At 43.7% G+C, this 21,953-nt stretch overlaps 1 protein-coding gene across 9 annotated transcripts in view; it reads left to right on the top strand.

Annotated features, from left to right (window-relative positions):
- abcc8 (ATP-binding cassette, sub-family C (CFTR/MRP), member 8) overlaps window positions 1-21,953 on the top strand; it is a 58,845-nt gene that overhangs the window by 4,276 nt on the left and 32,616 nt on the right. For 8 of the 9 annotated variants that reach the window (XM_052060026.1, XM_052060020.1, XM_052060025.1 and 5 more), the window contains 11 exons: window positions 1,777-1,918; window positions 2,910-3,031; window positions 4,813-4,979; window positions 6,741-6,983; window positions 13,218-13,406; window positions 15,998-16,162; window positions 16,245-16,400; window positions 18,859-18,993; window positions 19,589-19,751; window positions 20,617-20,657; window positions 20,924-21,069. In XM_052060026.1, the coding sequence (XP_051915986.1) occupies window positions 1,777-1,918; window positions 2,910-3,031; window positions 4,813-4,979; window positions 6,741-6,983; window positions 13,218-13,406; window positions 15,998-16,162; window positions 16,245-16,400; window positions 18,859-18,993; window positions 19,589-19,751; window positions 20,617-20,657; window positions 20,924-21,069 (1,669 nt within the window). The remainder of the gene's footprint in view (window positions 1-1,776; window positions 1,919-2,909; window positions 3,032-4,812; window positions 4,980-6,740; window positions 6,984-13,217; window positions 13,407-15,997; window positions 16,163-16,244; window positions 16,401-18,858; window positions 18,994-19,588; window positions 19,752-20,616; window positions 20,658-20,923; window positions 21,070-21,953) is intronic. The other variant, XM_052060027.1, reaches the window with a different exon arrangement.

Genomic DNA, 21,953 nt, shown 5'->3' with positions numbered 1-21,953 from the left:
AGCTTGTTTTGTACAATCCTGTAAGGCAGAAGCTTTGACATCACTAATAAAAGGGATTGCATATAGCGAAGCCAACCCTCTCTCGGACATTGTTTCCCAAAGAATTCTCACAGCACAACTGACGAGGTTCAAAAACTAACCACATGGTGTGCGCATCCCACAAATGCAGACTGAGACAAACTGCGATACAAAAATAATTTATAGAAAAATGAAGGACCAACAAAGTACAAACAGAAATCACTGGCGACAAAGAGCCAGGGAAACCAAATATGCTGGAATATGGTTAGGATTGCATGACTGTCCATGTCTTTTGTTACTTGTTTTGTTATATTACCGTATTTTGTTGTTACAAAGTGCTTGCAAACGGCAAGGTAAATTTGGCACCCGAAAATATACAAAATGAAATGGCAAAAGCCTAAACACATGAAACTTAAATCACATAAGAATTTGAAAACCAAAATACTTAACAAAACTAGGAGCTATCGGAAAAGGAGAGACTATGAGTCGCTGCGCCGTCTATGCGGAGGGAAGCTTGGACAGAGCCAAAAAATGAGCCAGTATGGAGAATCAGTCTACCACAGTGAGTATAACTGACTTGCCCTTGGAAACAGGTAAGCCGGTGATGAAGTCCAATGAGATGTGAGACCAGGAACGAGACGGTACAGGCAATGGCTGAAGTAACCCTGCTGGAGGTCGGCGAGACGACTCGCCACAAGCGCAGTAGAAATAATTGTTTAAAAAAAAGTCAATCACTGTCATAGCATGGAACTGCGGCTTTGGAGGTTTCAAAGTGAATGCACGCATTCATCACACTACTACGACTGCCACTACTACTACTACGACTATGATGACGACGATGACTATGATGATGACGATGACAACCCAAACTCATATTGTGTGCATTACAATTTTTTCTTCAACATTTTTATCACCTGCACCTAAAAAAATATCACACTGTTGCCTGTTATTCTCACCTCAATGTGGCAACCTGCATCTTAGTCTCTATTTAGCAGGCAATATGTACTCCATTAAAGTGAATCATTGAGCCAATTCAAACAAATGAGCAGTCTGGAGTGGAAAAACAAAACACCGACTACAAATGTGAAGTAAATCAATCGTGAAAAGGAAAAGGATAGTTGAAAATGGCACTTTATTGCTGTTTCTTTTATTATCCTGAGCTGTGTTGTTGCTTGTCCTCCGCAGTCCTCAGGGACCATTCAGTTTTCACGTTTACCTTGAGTAGACTGAAAGAACGTTTTAAACAAGAGTCCCATTTGTACACTAGACACTGCTCACCCTGCAGCACAACTGGAAATCTAAAGCGCTGGCTCATGAGTTTATTATCCGTTATTAACACAGAAGAGGTGCATGGATTAGCATGAATATTACAACTTCTACCCCACCGGCAGTCATCTAGATATGCGGTATTTCATGTCAGCACCTGCTATTTATAAGACTGATTGCACCCTGACCATCTTGACACACAGTGATGCAGCACAGCTCGCTCACATGGAAGTCAGAGGGGAACGATAGTCTAAAGGATCGGCAGAAGTCACCTCTCTGCGATCACTGTAATGATCAGAAAAGCTGCTCCCTGAGTATTTATCAGAAGAAAAATTACCTCAAGAAAGCCTTTATGAGCCTTGTCAAACATTGCAGGCTCATAATGTTCTTTTTTGGCGCAAAACTGCTGCTGAAGGGAACTGAGATAGAAATATATCATGTAAAAACCTGTTTTTATTTCCATAATCTTTATTTTCTCATTTCCTGTGTGAGGCTGGGGAAGTCAAAGTTCAAAGGTCCACATCCACCACAGCACCTGGCTTCACTTCCCAGGTCACAACCTGCGCTGGCTGCTTACCTTTGTGCTGCTCTTCATCCTTGTCTGTGAGATTGCAGAGGGCATTGTCTCCGATGGGTAGGTTGATCTCTGTGGTGTCTCTACTTGGTGACTTCATATGTGGGGGTTGGAAGCAAACAAGACATGGCTTGTAAGATGCTTTGTGGAGTGTGTACAGATCAGAGGGTTCTTTTACTGACATCAACAGAAGAACTCTTCACCTGCTTGACATTTTACTGGTTGAATCAAGGTTGCATAAAAGAAAAAAAACCAAAAAACAAACGTCACTGGTCAGTTTACACACTAGTGAGGAGTGTGTGTGTGTGTAGCATGATTCGTTTTATAGATATACATTGCACACTTCATTTGATTCAAAATCATATCAGTAAAAATAATAATCCTTAATTTTGAATGACAATATTAGCAAGCTCTACATTTGAGTGGCTCATTGTTCTGTTTGGAGTTTGCAGTGTTGTAGAACTGCACTGCATCAGAGTGATTGTAATATAATATCTCAATTGCCTCATTTTGTCACATAAAAATGACTATACGGTGGCGCCTTGATATAGGGGTGACCATTTTTTGGCTTTCAATTGCAAGTGGAACCTTAATATCCATGCGCTGTATGGTGGTAATGAACCGAATTCAACTCATGTCACAACAAGCAGCAGTTTGGTAAATAATCAATAATTCTTCAAATGAGGCTTTAAAATGTTTAATGAAATTGAGGTTTGTTGTGAAACTAAACAAAAAGAAAAAAAACCCAAAAAGCATTCCACTTTTGTATTTTGCAAACAAACGACTGTCTCAAGGCCCAGCTAGCATAATGCTAACATACAGTGATAAAATGCCAATAACGCTCACGATTAGCATCGATGCCACCAACCACTGGCAAGTAACTGGCCATAACAATTGAGTTTGTTGTATGGACTGTTACCGGTCAGACCACAACATCCTAGCAGTGTCATTTGACGTTATAGATGCACATTTTTAATTTGAAACCAAGCAGAAACAAATGGAAATGACTAACCCACTGTTTGCTTATTTTTAATTTTGGCCCTATTTGTAGGTTCAGCAAATCTCTCCATCTTCACCTGTACATGCCTGCAGGTCTTGCCTTTATGGCTGGCATCACCTCGATTGTCTACTATCATAACATCGAGACCTCCAACTTCCCCAAACTGCTCTTAGGTAAAGCCATTATGCACCTCCAGTACACTTTAACCTTGCTTTGTCAGTCTCTGTGGCTCACTCTATCATTCTATTGGGTTTGAATCAGTCATGACCTGCAAAGCCAGGATTAAATAAATTATATGTTGCCATTTTGACCTTTTCATTGAAATGAACAACCACCACCATGTAAGGCTCTACATGCTTCATGGTGATCAGATTCTAAAAATGAGGTGACTGATTTAGGAATGCATCTCCAACTGAACGGTTCATTGCCCTGAGCTGAGACAGCATCAGGATAGAAAACAATATCATCGTGTCCACAGTGCTCCAAGCAGAGATTAATAATCTTTTCTCATTAAGCAAATGAGCATGAGTTAATTTGCCTGATAGTTTTTTGTATTCCCAACACAGATATTAATGTGAACGAGTCTTCTAATAGCTATGTAGTAAAGATGCAAGATACTGTTTTTCGAGACTGAAATAAAGACCAAAATTAACGCAGTGCTGCATTAAGTAAACGGTTTTACGCTCCAAGTGCTTCACTTGCTTGCTGAGCCATCTTGGGCAAGTAGGTCTTCATGTCAGAGTCGCTTCTACCGAGGGAGAAGCAGTTCAGTGGGGCAACAGATTTTGACAGAGCCGGTGGATTAGCAGGCTCTGGCGCTGTGGCATTGATGTTCTTCCATACAAATGAAGCAAGAAATCCTGAATTAGTCTGCATTAGAGCTTCGGGAATCATTTCGATCTTGTAGTGTAAATACAGTTGTAGGCAAAATCATATTCCACTATTACAAATTACAACATGACACTTTCATTGGATGGCCACTTTCAAAGAGATGCGATCCGCTTGTATTATTGTTATAACTTATGAGCCATGAGCTATTTAAACGGTTCTTGTTTTGTTACTTCATTGCATACCAGTCTGCTAGGTTTGTACATGTAAATACGGGTTGGATAATGTTGAGTAAAACTGTCCAGTGTAGTTCAAGTTTATTTATTATTTCGGGTTGGATGATTCAGTCAAACAATAAATTAAAGTCAATAAAATCGATGTAAACACATTGAACAACAAATCAATAATTCACGTTATTTAAACTAATTTAATTTACAAGTTGACCTAAGATAATATGTAAAATTCTTGAAGAGAGACTCCAGTGAGACCAGTGCCCTGGCACAAAAGATGGCACTTTTATTTATTTTTTTTCTAATACTATATGACGTGGTACTGAATACAGAGAGGCAATTTGATTGTGAAATGATTTGATATAAAAAATAAATGGCCATAAATCCAATTTCCCTAGTGTGCTTATAGCCTCCTGTTCTTCTCTGGAACCTGGGCCACGGTGCCATCAGCCCACCTAAAATATTTACAGGTTACTAACCTGAAAGCAACTGCTCTAAAATCAAGCATACTTGTGTGAATTGCATTTAAGAGGACCAAAGTGGGGTAAACTGACCAATGCACAGGAGAGATTGTGCTGTCCTGCTAGCCTTTGTATAACAATTATATATTGAGTAAAAATGCACTTGCTATACTGTTGCCTTGTCGCTCTCACTCACCTGCCCACCAGACTGATTCACACGGGAATATACATTATGTTATTATGGATTATGTCTGTTTTTGTTTATATGTATAGCCCAGAAAGTTAAGCAAAGACAAGACAGGACAAATACACTGAGTCTAGCCAAGTCACCGCTGATAAAGGAAGTTAAAAATGAAAAACTTGTTAATGTCTCAAATACTGGAACCATTATTAATGCGGCTTGTCTGACCCCTTATCCACATGAAATCTCCTCAGCTCTCCTTATCTACTGGGTTCTTGCCTTCATCGTGAAAACCATCAAGTTTGTCAAATACACAGAGCATGGAATAGGCGCCAGGCAGCTACGCTACTGCATCACGTGCTTGCTGGTGCTACTTTATGGACTCCTGCTGGCTGTGGAGATCAATGTCATCCTGGGCAGAGTGAGTGTGCCCTCACTTACTGTAATGATGAATGTGTGCAGACACGTGTAGCAGATTGATTTCGGTTTGTTGTTGTTGTTGCTGATTTTTTGGGGGGGGAACTAACGTCTGCATTTAGTATTTTAGCTCCAATGAGCAGGGCAATAAACCTAAATGTGAAGTGAGTGAGCAAACAGGCCCCACGGTTTTTGACATTTTTCATGTTTTATATCATTCAGTTCAACAAAGATTTTTGGTCACTTTTCCTTCTCCTGACAATTTGTTAATCCCTGTGCTGCGTACACCTCATCTACTGATTCTGTTTCCTCTGGTTAAACAGCTGTAAAAGCAATGGTCCCATCATGTTTTGCACATGGTGAAGCAGAATGCCCTCAATAGCACAAAGGACAATGAGTCACCTGAAACACAACAGGCTTAAAAAGTACACACGCTAAAAGTATATCCAGGTAATCAACCATAATGGCTCAGAGTTTCCAATACATGGTTAACACTAGAATTGAATGCATTAGATTTCACACCTCTTCAAAGTTTTAAATGGAAAAATAATGTAGTGGGTTATGTTTGTGCTGGTTATGCTACATTGATAAAATATTCCAGGTGCCCACGGCAATCACATTTCAAGCCACCGATATTAGACGGCAAACATGACGGGCTGTGATAGTTGTGGATGTCAGGCCTGATTTTCAGACTTAAAATAATTGCCGCAGCAATCACAGTGTGGATGAGAAACTTTGTCAACCGAAGTAGAATTACAGTATGTAATAGAATAGGCTGTAACAAAACTTAGACATGGTCCACAGTAGGACGGGTATTTCCTCTGCATCTCACCGTCCTTTCAAATTTTGTCATGTTCTGCTGCATCTGGTGAACATTTTGTCCCATTTTGCCACTTTTATCCACGGTTACCCAGCCAGCAAGTTAAGTTGAGGTTCGTTAAGGTTAAGGCTGAGTTAGCCCTTTTGTCGTGTTGAGTTACAGAGCATCCCGTCTTGTGACGGTTTACAGGCGGACGGTGCAATATTTACATGTTGTGTTCCACTACATAGCATGCACTTTTGGAGTATGAAGCGAGCCTCGCAGGCGTGCTTCATTTGAGTCTACTGTGTCTACAGACGCACTTCAAAGCTTCTCGGTGTACACAGCTTATTTGTGGAAAGCCTGGCCAGAATGTGAAAATGTGTCACACCTACATATGAAACGTGAGGGACGACATGAGAGTATGATGGGCATCAGTGCTAGACTTGCAGGCCAAATCCGGAGAGCAACTTTGAGTCTCTGTGGCTCAGCAGCTGCTTCCAACTACAACGCATCACATAAATCGTGAGAAAAACTAGCAAGAATTAAACATGGGAGGAAAAATGGCCAAAACGTCAATGCAGTATTATAGGTTGGATTTTTTACAGTCAGCACTGTGTGATTGCTGACAGGAATGAGGCAATCGATGAAATGAATGACCTTGGTTCTGATTTCAATCAAACGCAATGGCAATTGATCAACACTTTTTCTCATTTTTATTTTGCTTATATTCTTTTATTTATACCTCACATTGAGTGAGTTTGATTAACCCGGGTATTAAAAATAAAAAAACAGAAAGCCATCACTGCAGGTGGCGCAGTAACTCCGCCCCACAGTAACAATCTTCAATGGAAATTTAATCAGCCGCTTTCAACCCTTAAGCACATTTCCAAGTGGGCAATCAGGTGGAGCCACTGGGCCAACTAAGAGCCTGTAAAACTAACTGGTTGTGTCCGTGTCTTGCAGCGATACATGTGTTTCGCCAACCCGACAGAAGTGAAGCCCCCTGAGGACCTTCAGGATCTGGGTGTCCGTTTTCTGCAGCCCTTTGTCAACCTGCTGTCCAAAGCCACCTACTGGTGGATGAACACCTTCATAACCTCGGCTCACAAGCGACCCATTGACCTCAAAGTCATCGGAAAGCTGCCCATAGCAATGAGGGCCCTCACCAACTACATGAAACTCCGCAACGCCTTCGAAGCCCAGAAGGTGAGTGTGTTACTGTTTAGCATTACATGTTCAATAGGAAGCTGGAGAAACAGCATGTGGAATTTCCCTCAGATGTTTAATTCACAGGAGATATTATTTGAATCTGCACTCTTGATTTACCAGTGTTTTTGTGGAACACACTGGGAAAGAGGTGGGGCATTCCCTGACAGGGTCTGTATCACTGACGTCAGGCAGAATCCTTTTCCCCCCAAAGGCATCACCTTTCAGGAGACCCCAAAACATCATGCTTGTTCAAGAATACCGGTAAATATTGCATTGTTAAAGAGAGAAAGCCACTTTCAGCACTATAGATTGATCAATAATTTGTAAAAATAGCACCCACGTGTGGACTGACCATCCATCCATCCATCCATCCATCCATCTTCTACCGCTTATCCGGGGCCGGGTCGCGGGGGCAACAGCTTTAGCAGGGAAGCCCAGACTTCCCTCTCCCTAGCTACTTCTTCCAGCTCTCCCCGGGGGATCCCGAGGCGTTCCCAGGCCAGCTGGGTGACATAGTCTCTCCAGCGTGTCCTGGGTCTTCCTCGGGGTCTCCTCCCGGTGGGACATGCCCGGAACACCTCACCAGGGAGGCGTTCAGGAGGCATCCGAATCAGATGCCCAAGCCACCTCATCTGGCTCCTCTCGATGTGGAGGAGAAGCGGCTCGACTCGGAGCCCCTCCCGGATGACCGAGCTTCTCACCTTATCTCTAAGGGAGAGCCCGGACACCCTGCGGAGAAAACTCATTTCGGCCGCTTGTATCCGGGATCTCGTTCTTTCGGTCACGACCCATAGCTCGTGACCATAGATGAGGGTTGGAACGTAGATCGACCGGTAAATTGAGAGCTTCGCCCTTTGGCTCAGCTCCTTCTTCACCACGACAGACCGATACAACGTCCGCATCACAGCAGACGCTGCACCGATCCGCCTGTCGATCTCTCGCTCCCTCCTGCCCTCACTCGTGAACAAGACCCCAAGATACTTAAACTCCTCCACTTGGGGCAAGATCTCCCCCCCGACCCGGAGGGGGCACTCCACCCTTTTCCGACTGAGGACCATGGTTTCAGATTTGGAGGTGCTGATTTTCATCCCAACCGCTTCACACTCGGCTGCGAAACGCTCCAGTGAGAGTTGGAGAGCCCTGTTTGAAGGAGCCAACAGCACCACATCATCTGCAAAAAGCAGGGATGCAATACTGAGGCCACCAAAACTGACCCCCTCAACGCTTCGGCTGCGCCTAGAGATTCTGTCCATGAAGGTTATGAACAGAATCGGTGACAAAGGGCAGCCTTGGCGGAGTCCTACCCTCACTGGAAACGATTCCGACTTACTGCCGGCAATGCGAACCAAACTCTGACATCGGTGGTATAGTGACCGAACAGCCCGTATCAGGGGGTTCGGTACTCCATACCCACGAAGCACCCCCCACAGAACTCCCCGAGGGACACGGTCAAACGCCTTCTCCAAGTCCACAAAACACATGTAGACTGGTTGGGCGAATTCCCACATACCTTCGAGAACCCTGCTAAGGGTGTAGAGCTGGTCCACTGTTCCACGGCCGGGACGAAAACCACACTGCTCCTCCTCAATCTGAGGCTCGACTTCCTGACGGACCCTCCTCTCCAGCACCCCTGAATAGACCTTACCAGGGAGGCTGAGGAGTGTGATCCCTCTATAGTTGGAACACACCCTCCGGTCCCCCTTTTTAAAAAGAGGGACTACCACCCCGGTCTGCCAATCCAGAGGCACTCTCCCCGTTGACCACGCGATGTTGCAGAGGCGTGTCAACCAGGACAGCCCCACAACATCCAGAACCTTGAGGAACTCCGGGCGGATCTCATCCACCCCTGGGGCCTTGCCACCGAGGAGCTTTTTAACCACATCGGTGACTTCAACCACAGAGATAGGAGAGCCCACCTCAGAGTCCCCAGGCTCTGCTTCCTCCAAGGAAGGCATGTTGGTGGAGTTGAGGAGGTCTTCGAAGTACTCTGCCCACCGGTTCACAACGTCCCGAGTCGAAGTCAGCAGCACCCCATCCCCACTGTACACAGTGTTCGTGGTGCACTGCTTCCCCCTCCTGAGACGACGGATGGTGGACCAGAATTTCCTCGAAGCCGTCCGGAAGTCGGCTTCCATGGCCTCACCGAACTCTTCCCATGCTCGGGTTTTTGCCTCGGCGACCACCAAAGCTGCGTTCCGCTTGGCCAGTCGGTACCCGTCAGCTGCCTCTGGGGTCCCACAGGCCATAAAGGCTCGATAAGACTCCTTCTTCAGCTTGACGGCATCCCTTACTGCTGGTGTCCACCAGCGAGTACGAGGGTTGCCGCCACGACAGGCACCAACCACCTTACGGCCACAACTCAGATTGGCCGCCTCAACAATAGAGGCACGGAACATGGTCCACTCGGACTCAATGTCCCCCGTCTCCCCCGGAACATGGGAAAAGCTCTGTCGGAGGTGGGAGTTGAAACTCCTTCTGACAGGGGATTCCGCCAGACGCTCCCAACAAACCCTCACAATACGTTTGGGTCTGCCAGGACGGACTGGCATCTTCCCCCACCATCGGAGCCTACTCACCACCAGGTGGTGATCAGTTGACAGCTCCGCCCCTCTCTTCACCCGAGTGTCCAGAACATGCGGCCGCAAATCCGATGACACGACCACAAGGTCGATCATCGAACTACGGCCTAGGGTGTCCTGGTGCCAAGTGCACATGTGGACACCCTTATGTTTGAACAAGGTGTTCGTTATGGACAGTCCGTGACGAGCACAGAAGTCCAATAACAAAACACCACTCGAGTTCTGATCGGGGGGCCGTTCCTCCCAATCACGCCCCTCCAGGTCTCACTGTCATTGCCCACGTGAGCATTGAAGTCCCCCAGTAGAATAAGGGAGTCCCCAGCAGGAGTACTCTCCAGCACACCCTCCAAGGACTCCAAAAAGGGTGGGTATGCTGAGCTGCTGTTTGGTGCATATGCACAAACAACAGTCAGGACCCGTCCCCCCACCCGCAGGCGGAGGGATGCAACCCTCTCGTCCACCGGTGTGAACCCCAATGTACAGGCACTGAGCCGGGGGGCAATAAGTATGCCCACACCTGCTCTGCGCCTCTCACCGTGAGCAACTCCAGAGTGAAAGAGAGTCCAACCCCTCTCGAGAGGACTGGTACCAGAACCTAGGCTGTGTGTGGAGGCAAGTCCGACTATATCCAGCCGGAACTTCTCTGCCTCACACACCAGTTCGGGCTCCTTCCCTGCCAGAGAGGTGACATTCCATGTCCCAAGAGCTAGCTTCTGCAGCCGAGGATCGGACCGCCAGGGTCCCCGCCTTTGGCTGCCGCCCAGCTCGCATTGCACCCGACCCCTTTGACCCCTCCCACGGGTGGTGAGACCATGAGAAGGGGGGCCCACGTTGCCTCTTCGGGCTGAGCCCGGCCGGGCCCCATGGGTGTAGGCCCGGCCACCAGGCGCTCGCCAACGAGCCCCACCTCCAGGCCTGGCCCCAGAGGGGGGCCCCGGTGACCCGCGTCCGGGCAAGGGAAACTGAGGACCATCGATTTTATTTTTCATAAGGGGCTTTGTGAGCCGTGCGTTGTCTGGTCCCTCACCTAGGACCTGTTTGTCATGGGTGACCCTGCCAGGGGCATAAAGCCCCAGACAACTTAGCTCCTAGGATCATTGGGACACACAAACCCCTCCACCACGGTAAGGTGACGGCTCACGGAGAGGGTGGACTGACCAATAGCATAGATATGTGAAAAAAATATTCACTTTAACAATATGAGAGATTTTATTCCTAAACCAGCAACATAAACATCTCGACTCACATTTATACCTATGGTAATTTAGACCATTAAAGTATGTGCTAATCTCTTGGTCACCGATAGAGCTCAGACTCACACCCAAAATCCGTGTTTGCTATTAGTTTACCATTTTATAAGCGAGTCCCAAATCAACTTGAAGTGGTTGCTACACGTCATAGTCCAAAAAATAAAATGCGATCAGAATGGAGTGCCTTTGCATATCATTTGATTAGGCAGTGTGTTTTTTCATCCATAAAAGAAATTGAGTGAGTGTGGATGGTTGTTTGTCTGCCTGCCCTGCGACGAGCAGGCAAACAGTTCTGGGTGCACCTCACCTACTGCTCAAAGTCAGCTGGGAAAGGCTCCAGCACGCCCGCGACCCTCATGAGTATAAACGGTTTGGATAACGGATGGATGGATGGATGAGTCAAACTTTAAACCTCTTCGCATCTCTCTTAAGAAGCATGTGTCATGAAGATACGGCATCTTCGCCAAGGTCAGAATTTTCCAGTGTTTGAAAGGGCACAGCCATGTGTCATGGCTAAACGTGTGTCCAGTGTGAACACAGTCTCACTTCCTGCCGCTTGAGAAGAGAGATAAAACGATCCTAGTGGGGGGTTGGATACTCGTCATCGAGAAGGCGCCGGGTCATTCCTATTCTCCTGTGAACAAGGCGACACTGTGACCCCTGTGTGTGTGACTGAGCTTCACTTTATGGGAAGCCAGAACGCTGAATATTAACATGCAGTAAAATCTCATGATTGAGACATGTTCTGTCTTCTCAGAGCGCTGATGAGAGCGGCTTCAAGTAGATGGGAATGCACACAAGCAGTACATTGAACATATCCTGGGAGAGCTTAATCCAACAGTTCAGCAGTGACAGTCCAGATGTTTTCCTATGATCATTGTCGATTGCCTCATTCAGCCAAGCTGTCGTGTTGTTGGACGTCACAGAGTGCACAAAGTATAAACAAACTCACAAAGAATTGCATTCAGTGGAGTGTGGACCGCCACCAAGACTGATCTTTCAACAAAAGTGAAAAAAAAATTCTCAGGGAACTTAATGTTCTTATACATTTGATAGAAATGGTGCAATTTAACTGTGTTCTACACTGAAAAAAAGGTGTGTTGAATTTAGTCAGTTTTATGTTGCCAAGTGGTGGCACACAATAGAATCATCTCGATTCAGATAGACTTTTAAGATGTATAGCTCTACTCAAATAATGTTTCTGTAGTTGGAGTACAAGCTGAAAAACAATGCAAGCACACGGAGAACAAGGAAGACTGAAACCAGATTCAAACCCAAAACCTCATACTGTGAGGCAGAAATGCTAACCGCTATTTCCACCATGTGCTGATGGCCAACGGTTAATACTGATGCACATTTGCAAATCCAATACCTAGATGAGCTGTCATATGTAAATGAAATGACCAATACTTAACAGTGCCTATACAATGTAAACAGATATATTACTGTACACACCAAAAATACACCATACTGTGCGACGGTGTAAGATAATTTGAATTTACTATTGCTGAAAATGAGATCAACTGATAGAAAACACTGGAGTCTCCGCAACCACCAAACAGTAAAAAAGAAATATCAGTATAATAAGTGCAACAAGAAACCAACAAGAACAGCAAAATACAAATTGTATGAGGGATGCAATAGATGAGCAGCGTGCTTTGTAAGGAATGTACGTGATGTATAATACAGAGCGCAACATAAATTGAATGAAATTCAAACGATGAGGACATTGTTTTCACACAGCTTTTCAGATATGCAAACATATATGTCTCTAGCTGCACCTTAGTGCATTGGGCCCCTTCTCTCGAGAATTTTGCGGAAATAGGCCATGCAGTTCTTGCAAACTAGTAAACAAACACAGTCACCAAAACATAATTATAATAAATAATTAAATGTTATGTCATCCCAAGAGTTCACTTCTTCCTTGATCCTCCTCCGCCGCATTGCCACATTGGTTTGTCTCCTTTTGTGGTTTGTCCTGCTTGGCTGTCATGCACCGCTGCGAAACCATTAATCAGCGTATCCCACGATGAAGCAGCAGCACCAGCGGGAAGTGTGGAAATTCAGATGACTATGACCTTGTTATAAGGCAGTCCGTTGAATTGGCTTACTGATTTTTGTAATGATTCAGCATCTACGCTGAAGCTCACCTTTCTGTGGTAGCGGGAGTTTTCATTAATTATTAGTTTTTTACTGCAAGCTCGTTTGCACGCTGCAAATGACCAGTCCAAGGTCTAGTATGCCGCGATGGGCGCCAGCTTCACCAACTCTGAAGGATAAGAGGGAGAGAATACACATGATATAATATTTTTTGCAGAGTTGTTTTAATGTAACACCTTATTGAAAAATAACTCTAATTAACAATCCCCGATATTTTTCTTTTTTTGGATCCTTCCCATCAGAAACCTCAGGGCACGGCGCCACAGGGACCCAAGTGGATCTGGCAGGCCTTGAGGAAAGCTTTTGGCAGACCTCTCATCCTCAGCATCACATTCCGCTTCATGGCCGACCTGCTGGGCTTTGTCGGTCCACTCTGTATCTCTGGCATTGTCCATCACATCAGCCAGGACAACCGAACCATCCAGCAACCGGTGAGAGCATTGAAGGCACGATATGCAATGCAAGTGTAACAAGTGTCCCTGGAAGAGAGAGAGAAAACAAAGAAGGTCAGTTTGAGCTCCTTAATCAAGCGACAGACGCCATGCCAGCAAATTGACGTCAAGTAGATGTGAATCATCGGGCAGTCACTGAAAGGAAGGCTATCCGTTGTCAATAAAGACGTCCTATTAGGTTCAATCACGCCTAATGAAAAAATGATGGCTGAATCGAAATCTGCAGAAAAACTCATCTCGAAAAGTTTGCTTTCATCATCGAATAAAATCTTGAGTAAAACCGTATTGATCAGTGATAAATTATATTTCCTGATTAGTATATGACAGGGAAGGGTGGTCCAGTGGTTAGCTCCTCACAGTGCAGAGGTCGTGGGTTCAATCCCAGTTCCGACGTTCATGTGTAGAGTTTGCATGTTCTCTCCGGGCCTGCGTGGGTTTTCTCCGGGTACTCCGGTTTCCTCCCATATTCCAAAAACATGCCTGGCAGGCTGATTGAAGACTCCAAATTGCCCCATTGGTGTGAGTGTGAGTGTGGATGGTTGTTCGTCTCTGTGTGCCCTGCAATTGGGTGGCAACCAGTTCAGGGTGTCCGCCGCCAACTACCTGAAGACAGCTGGGATAGGCCTCAGCGTGACCCGTGTGAGGATAAAGCGGTTCAGAAAGTGGACGGATGCATATGTGACAGAGTTCTGGAGATTTGTTTGTGTGGGAATTTTCACTTCAAAATAATCACCTGTTAAAGTACTGTCGTCATTTTTATAAATAACTAATAATTTAAAATTTTTTTGCTTTCATTGTAACTTTCTTGTGTAGTGTGGCTTCATTCTCTCTCTAAATCAATAAAAGGATTATTAGTCAACCGAGGATTAATTTTAAGCATTCCATTCTACAGGAGAATGAACAGTTTAACAGATTGACATACTTGTTGAGCTGTGATGTATGTAAAATTCAAACTTAATTTTCCAAGTGAATGATGATGTGCAATATTATAGAAACCATTTTTGTTGGTTCCCCATGAATATTGATGGTAATGATTTTGTACGATGAATTTGTATGTTCAGTCTAGAGTTAGCATGAACTTTTAGACATATAGAATATACTGCAGTATTAATACCTGTCATTAACTGGAAACCAAAAATATCTTTGTGCATGCATAATTAATGTCTTTGTTCTGATCCAACATTTGGGGCTGGCAATGATGAAAGGTTCTACATGTAGGTCTATGTTATTACATGTTAGTCCTTATTACTGCAGGACTTGTCAAGGTTTTCACAAAAGGCAACCCATCACATCACAGAGACTCTCTGGCATCCGCCTGTGAGAGCATCTCTCTCATTTTGAAGTCACAAATTCACCTTCTGCTGCAGCGGAACATCACAAGCCAAAGTGAAAATAGTATAAACCTTTCAGTTGAAGACGATGCTTTTGAAGAGTCAAAATAGACTCTTGTGTAATCGGTCCAATTTTAGCATTTTTGTTAGTTTGAGTTTTGAACCAATGGCTAAGATAAAATGTTTTACTGTTTTGATTTTGGGGGTTTATTGAGTCACATGTTCCGATTGGCTGCTAAATCAAGTCGTATGGTATTTCTACATGCCTTTTCCTACAGGATTAGTTTTGCCGTGCAAAAGAAGAGTTCAGATACCACATCTGTTATTTGTGCGTTGAGGCGGATATTTATTGGATATGCAGTTGGGAGAAAAAAAAAGCACCATTGAGAGAAGAGACAGAAGAGAGCGAAAACAGAAATAAAAACGGCACAACAACTGCATATGTCATCAATAACATTAGCTGGATTTTATCTAAGTATGCAGTCTGGGAAAGCAGTGCCAATGGGAAAGAGATGAACTGAATGACAAATGACAAATAGGACAAAGCGAGAATGAGACAGAACGGGACGGGTGTCGCGAGCCAGGTGTCGCCGAGTGTGGCTATGCAGTGTCAATCACCCTTGGATAGAATTTGAGAAAAAAGGGAAAACATTTCAGAACGTATTCTGCCCTTTGCAATTAATTGTTCAGGATATATTTAGACATGTAATAATGTATGTTTTTGTTTCAAAAGATGCAATTTGGGGTTTTTGAAAAATACCCATTTGCTTAGTTTGACTTTTATAAAGTGGCTCCTGGCTAAACTGACCCCCGGGGAGACAGGTGAAGAGCAAGTGGGAATGAAAATTAATGGATGTCTGAATGATGTGAGTGATGGGATGAAGGAACTGCATTGTGTACATGGATTCAGAGAAAAATGGTTGGTGTGATATTGAAGTTATACATTAATCATTTGAAATCCATCCTGGGAAAATAAATCTTTCAGGATCATTTATCCAATCTCCATTCTCAGGTACTAAGTCTCCTTTCATCTCAAACTTCTCATCGACTAGGCTTTCATTCCAACTATGATACTCGAGTGTGATGTTGATCAACGCGAGTATTGTCATTTTCCCTTTTAATTTCTTTTTTTTCAATTCAGCATGGATTTCGAGTGTGAAATCCTGCTTGATTCTATTGTTTTAGGTGACAGCAAAACAAAGGCAGCCTCCATATTTCTGTCCCACTCTGTCCTTCCAGATGCGGTTGCTCGGGATCTACTTTATTTCCTCCAAGGAGTTTCTAGAGAATGCATACGTGCTGGCCGTCTTGCTCTTCTTTGCACTGCTCCTGCAAAGAACCTTCCTCCAGGCATCCTACTATGTGGCTATTGAGACTGGCATCAAGCTACGCGGGGCCATACAGGTACTCTGCTGCTGGAGCTCACTATGAAATGGAGTGAATTGAGAAAATGACCTCATCCATCTTGTGGCTCTTATATCCTCAGACCAAAATCTACCACAAGATCATGCGTTTGTGCACATCCAACATGTCCATGGGCGAGCTCACCGTCGCTCAAATTTGCAACCTCGTTGCCGTAGATACCAACCAGCTCATGTGGTTCTTCTTTCTCTGTCCCAACTTGTGGGCTATGCCCATACAGGTAGGAAACATAAAGGTCAATGTCAAGTGCTGCATGTAAGTGTTGCCTTTGTGTTTCAATATTTCTGTCAATGTTTTGGGGATTATTTTCATCCTGATTGCAAGTCAAATACAAAGTGCTAACTCTGTGCATGTCTGAAATTTTACTAGACTCAGCACAGGAAAAATTGGACGTAACGGGGCCTTTGCACCTTTGTGCAGTGTTGTGGGATCATGTCATCTTTGCCCTGGCAATCCTTGCGGCATCCCTCATTTGCATAAAAATCAGGGCACTCCGAGTTCAGTATGCCTGAGTGTGATGTGTTTGGCATTGCAGATACAGAAACAGACTTGCTGGGGTACATGCAGGACATTAGCAGCTAAATTGCAAGCTCTCCCCTTGCGGATGATGTAGTCGGCTGTGTTTGTGACGTGGGCATTTGGAGGCCACCCAGATCGTGCGTCTATGTGTGAATACCGCTCTCCCGCCACATGAGTGAATATTGATTTGAAAAAAAAAATACAGATTATAATTCTTTATTTCATTCCAAGAACATTCACGGTGGGTTAACTGAAAACTCTAAAGCTAGTATCCCACTGAGGGGCGAACATTTCCGAGTGTTGGTGAAGGTAGCAAATGTTGAGTTTTCGTCAGAGTTTGTCAAGGTTTATGGAAGGTCACAAACGTTCAGCAAACGTTTTCCAGGCGTTCCACAACAGTTTTAGTGGTTTTCTTGTCACAAGAAAATTTTGGAATGTACTGTATTTAAAATTTCCTTGTGACAAGAAAAACTGTTGGCAAACTTATGTCAAATGTTTGTGACCTTGAATGAACCCCGACAAAAACTTAGCATACGCTATCTTTGCCAAACGTTTGCCCCCTTGGTCAAATAAGGGCTTAAATTGTTCACATGTGTGATTGTGAGTGTGAATGCTTGTTTGTCTATGCCTGCCTTATGATTGGCTGGCGATGAGCCCAAAGACTGCCATGTATTTGCCATGTCATATGCCAGAGCATTATACAGCGGCGTATTCATAAGATCATGTGTAATTTGAATTGCAACTGACAAAAAGTGATGGTGGCATTGGAGAGTATGTTAGCAACAACCCCATGTCTCAGTCAGAAATGATGCTCGCCCCCTGGGAAATTGCTGTGAAAGGTATCGCTTCCAATAAGTCACATTTTACTTCGCACCACCAACAGGCATTTTCCTGTGAAGGGGAACCTGTGAATGTGACATGTCACATTATCTCACCATGGATGTGTCGAGCCACAGGCAGCAGATGGCTGTAGTTCGTCATGAAGGTGTTAAATGGTTAAATGGTTCTTCTTGTATTCTTGCACACTGAACTCCCAAAAGATATCTGTGTAGACCATTTTTAAAATAATAGGGAATGAAAATGCAGCAAGTCAAGGTGTGGAGTGCACATCCGCCTCACAGTGCAGAGGTGCAGGGTTCGATTCCAGGTGCTGGGCTTCCTGTGTGTGGTTTGCATGTTCTCCCCGTGCTTCTGTGGGTTTTCTCTGGGTACTCCGGTTTCCCCCCACATTCCAAAAACATACATGGCAGGTTGATGGAACACTCTAAATCAGGGGTGGGCAATTATTTTTTGCATAGGGCCACATGAGAACCAGAAAATATTATGGAGGGCCGGATCGAAAGGATGAACTAAATTCGACATAATATTAATTGGATTTCTTTATTTAAAAAGCAGCATTTTACATTTTTTGGCACGTTTTTCAGACTTTAAGAGTACATTATTCCGTCGTATCGAACGGGATTTGCTTGACTTGGCCACCTGGCGTTGAAATGATTGTCATTTCAAGTCCAAATGAAATGAATGCAGTCATTGACATCGAACCTTAATTGTGTACCAACCTTCGGAGGGCCGGATTTGGCCCGCGGGCCGTAGTTTGGCCACATCTGCTCTAAATTGTCCATAGGTGTGATTGTGAGTGTGAACAGTTTATATCTGCTCTGTGATTGGCTGACGATTGGCTGGCAGCCACTTAAGAGATGGCCTCCAGTATGCCCTCAACCCTCATGAGAATAAGCGGTTCGGATAATGGATAAAAATGCAGTTTTGTAAATTGTACCCACAAACCTTGAAGCATTAGTCAAACTGTAGGTACTACTTTATGGTGTCCGAGTCAAACCTGGCTGATTTGTTGATTGAGAGGAGTGCCCAGTGACTTGTGCTCGTAGAGCACATCATTAATCCAGCCTGTAAAGATAATGACATTTTGGTCTACTTTGATCTCTAAGAATATTATATCGCTAATTGTTACCTGTTCTGAATTCTTCTGCATGATGAATTATTCTTCTTTACTTTTATTTATTTTCTCTCTCTCAAGGAACACTTCAACCCAGGCGCTGCCGTATATTTCTGTTGAACAAGCGAACCAGATCATGTAGCGCCTCACAATCTTTTGATGTACTATGCTGTATTTCTTTCTTTGTTGTGTCCTCCGCTCCCAGATTATCGTGGGAGTGATCTTGCTCTATTACCTCTTAGGAATCAGTGCCTTGATAGGAGCAACTGTCATTGCTGTGCTTGCGCCCGTTCAGTATTTTGTTGCCACAAAACTGTCACAGACACAGAAGAGCACTCTGGTGAGTCTTAGCATTGGCAGCCTTCTATTTCAGTAGTCTTGCCATAGAGATGGGGAAGTCAGAAGGTTGCTTGGGCTGTAAAATCGCTGACCTATACATGATGTGGATGAACAGTTGCACACAACTGTGCATTTGTCTGCTATTTACAGTGACTGAGCGGTTTATGTTTCATTCATTCATTGACCTGAGGTAGGGCCTTGAATTGTTTGAATTCACTCTCTCGGGTCATTACACCTGCTGCCTAACTGCTGTTTTTCACTCTGTAAACGAGCTGTCCGACGGACAGAACCTGACAAATAGTGTTAGTCAACATTACTTTGCCCACTTTCTTCCAGGTAACAAATTGATATCTTGCCAAGTAATGACGTGGATGTAATGATGGCAGTTAAACATCCACACGTACACTCCTGACAAAAAAAAAATTGCAATAACCGGCCTTTGGGTGAAATTTCGGAATGAACCTAGAATGTACTTGTACATTTGAATAGCTTCATTTGACCTCTGTACTTTTGAATTCACACTTCTTTTGAAATTGTTCAATGTTTCATGATCTTAACATACATAATAATGAATTAATCTTTCTCTGGCATCTCAGGAATATTCCAGCGAGCGCCTCAAGAAAACCAATGAATTGCTACGAGGCATCAAATTACTAAAGCTTTACGCATGGGAACGCATCTTCTGTGACAGTGTGGAGGAAACCAGGGGCAAGGAATTGACCAGCCTGCAGGCCTTTGCACTTTACACTTCCATATCCAGTGAGTAAAATAATCTCAATATACTGTCCTCTTTGTAAGGAACCAACAAAGTGAAAAAAAAGAAAAAAAAGAGCTGGGTCTCTCTGCTCTGATTGACTTTTGAATGAACCACAGTAATAATTGGTCAATGTTGGACTTTGGTCCACATCCATTCTAACAGACAGTCCCCATGTTTGTTTTTGTCTAATCTTCTAAAAAACTCATGTCAAACTCAAGGCCCACATCATTTTATGCGGCCCGTAAAAGCAAATCAAAGATGGCAACTTTCATCATGCCTGCTAAAAACTCGACCAAAATTTCAAATTCTCATTTGTAATAAATAAGATATGGTAAATAAATATAAATATAAATGTGATTCTGTAAGAATGTTCTTGTTACCAAACCTCTCATTGCAGTAACTTAAACTTATGGTTTATGGTCATAACAGCCCTCCAAAAAAACGGTAACTAAAATGTGGCCTGCGACAAAAATGAGTTTGACACCCCTGTTTGAAAACAACAATGGTTGCATCCTTGAAAAGCTCCAGTACTGTGATACACATACTGAATAATATCAAATTTATGTCTGTAACGGAACAGTGGGAGTGATCAATGTGACAGTATGGCAACAATACATTAAACAACAACCATCCAACCGAAGCCGCTGAGATAATGTTATTTGTTGGAAGTTGTTTTTAAGCAACAGCGTACTTGAATTAGATAATCACTGCAATGCACTACTTTTCAATGTATTCTCCCTGACAAAAATATGTATACTGTATATAATTTGCGTCCCAATGTGCATTCCACATTGTACAGTATTACATAGACAGAAAACCACCCCGATCCAAATTCCCTTCATGACTAAGTGTCTCTTTCTCTTTCAGTCTTCATGAATGCAGCTATTCCAATTGCAGCTGTTTTGACGGTGAGTGGGAAACAGTGGATTAGCTTCTTATTGTGTGTGTATAAACAATCATATTCAAGTGCACTTTGCTCATACTCAGCCCATTGAAAGCAAAGACTCCGCTGACATTTGAAAATCTTGCCTCCACGCAGAGTTAGAGCGCAATGTGACTATAGAATAGAAACCATTTTGTTCACCTGCAGCCTACACAGGCCACCAGCATTTAGCAATCGTTCTGTTTGGAATTTTTTTTTCTCAGTCATTCTGTACGCCCTCACATTCTGCAGACGTTTGTTGTTCATGTGCAAATCTCGGAGGACGCTGACCTGTCTCCGGCCGTGGCCTTCGCCTCTCTCTCCCTCTTTCACATCCTGGTCACGCCGCTCTTCTTGCTCTCCAGTGTCGTGAGATCCACCGTCAAAGCTCTTGTCAGGTGAGCAACTGAGAAACACCTTCAAGATGTCAGAATGTTTTTTTTTTTTTGTCCTTTGGTCTGGCGGCTAAATTTGGGGGCCAGGTGAACGGGCACATTTTATAAGACAAAAGATGGTTCCATTGAATTTGGACTCCACATCACGAGAGAATTTATTTTATTATTTTTTTTTCTCTTTCTCCTTTCTTCTTTCTACATACATTCTTGCTGCTGGAGGCTGTAAATTTCCCCAGTGTGGGACGAATAAAGGATATCTTATCTTATCTTAAAATATAAATGATTATGTAAAGCAAGGACAAACTGGTCTTTAGAAGTTTTGCTAATGTGTGTCACAGTGAAGTTGCTTCTGACACACTAAAACTGTATCTTAAGTCATTTGATAACTCTAATGGTGGAATTTGTGTCAGTGCACCTTGATGTCATGAGAATTTAGCATATGTTCATTTTGGATTAATGTGGTTACAATGTCAAAATCATTTGTTTAAGGGATTGAGGAATAGCAGTTTCCTGCATTTTGAAAAGACTTTTAGAACAGCTTATCATAAATCAAGCAGCAAAGATAGGTCAATATTTATATATTAACTCGGGCTGTCACAGTTAAAGTGTTACATTTTGAGATTAATTTAAATGATGTAAAAAGTTCAAAGAAATAAGTCTTATCAAATTTTCAAGAGTCACTGGTGCGAAATGAACAAGGACGGACTTTGAGGAAGTTCAATTCTAAAAAAAAAAAATCCTTTGGCCGGCTCATTGGAGAAATCTGAAATAATTTGCGCATGTTGCAAAGCCAAATTCAAACAGCATTTCACTTGCTTGTTTTTGCGGCGTCATCTGTGAGGAAAACATTCTGCTCCAGTTCTCTCCATGGGGCCTCGCCAATCATC

This window comes from Hippocampus zosterae, chromosome 3, assembly GCF_025434085.1.
Source record: "Hippocampus zosterae strain Florida chromosome 3, ASM2543408v3, whole genome shotgun sequence".
Taxonomy (NCBI): Eukaryota; Metazoa; Chordata; class Actinopteri; order Syngnathiformes; family Syngnathidae; genus Hippocampus; species Hippocampus zosterae.
The sequence above is the reverse complement of the archived record's forward strand: the minus strand, read 5'-3'. Positions and strand labels throughout refer to the sequence as shown.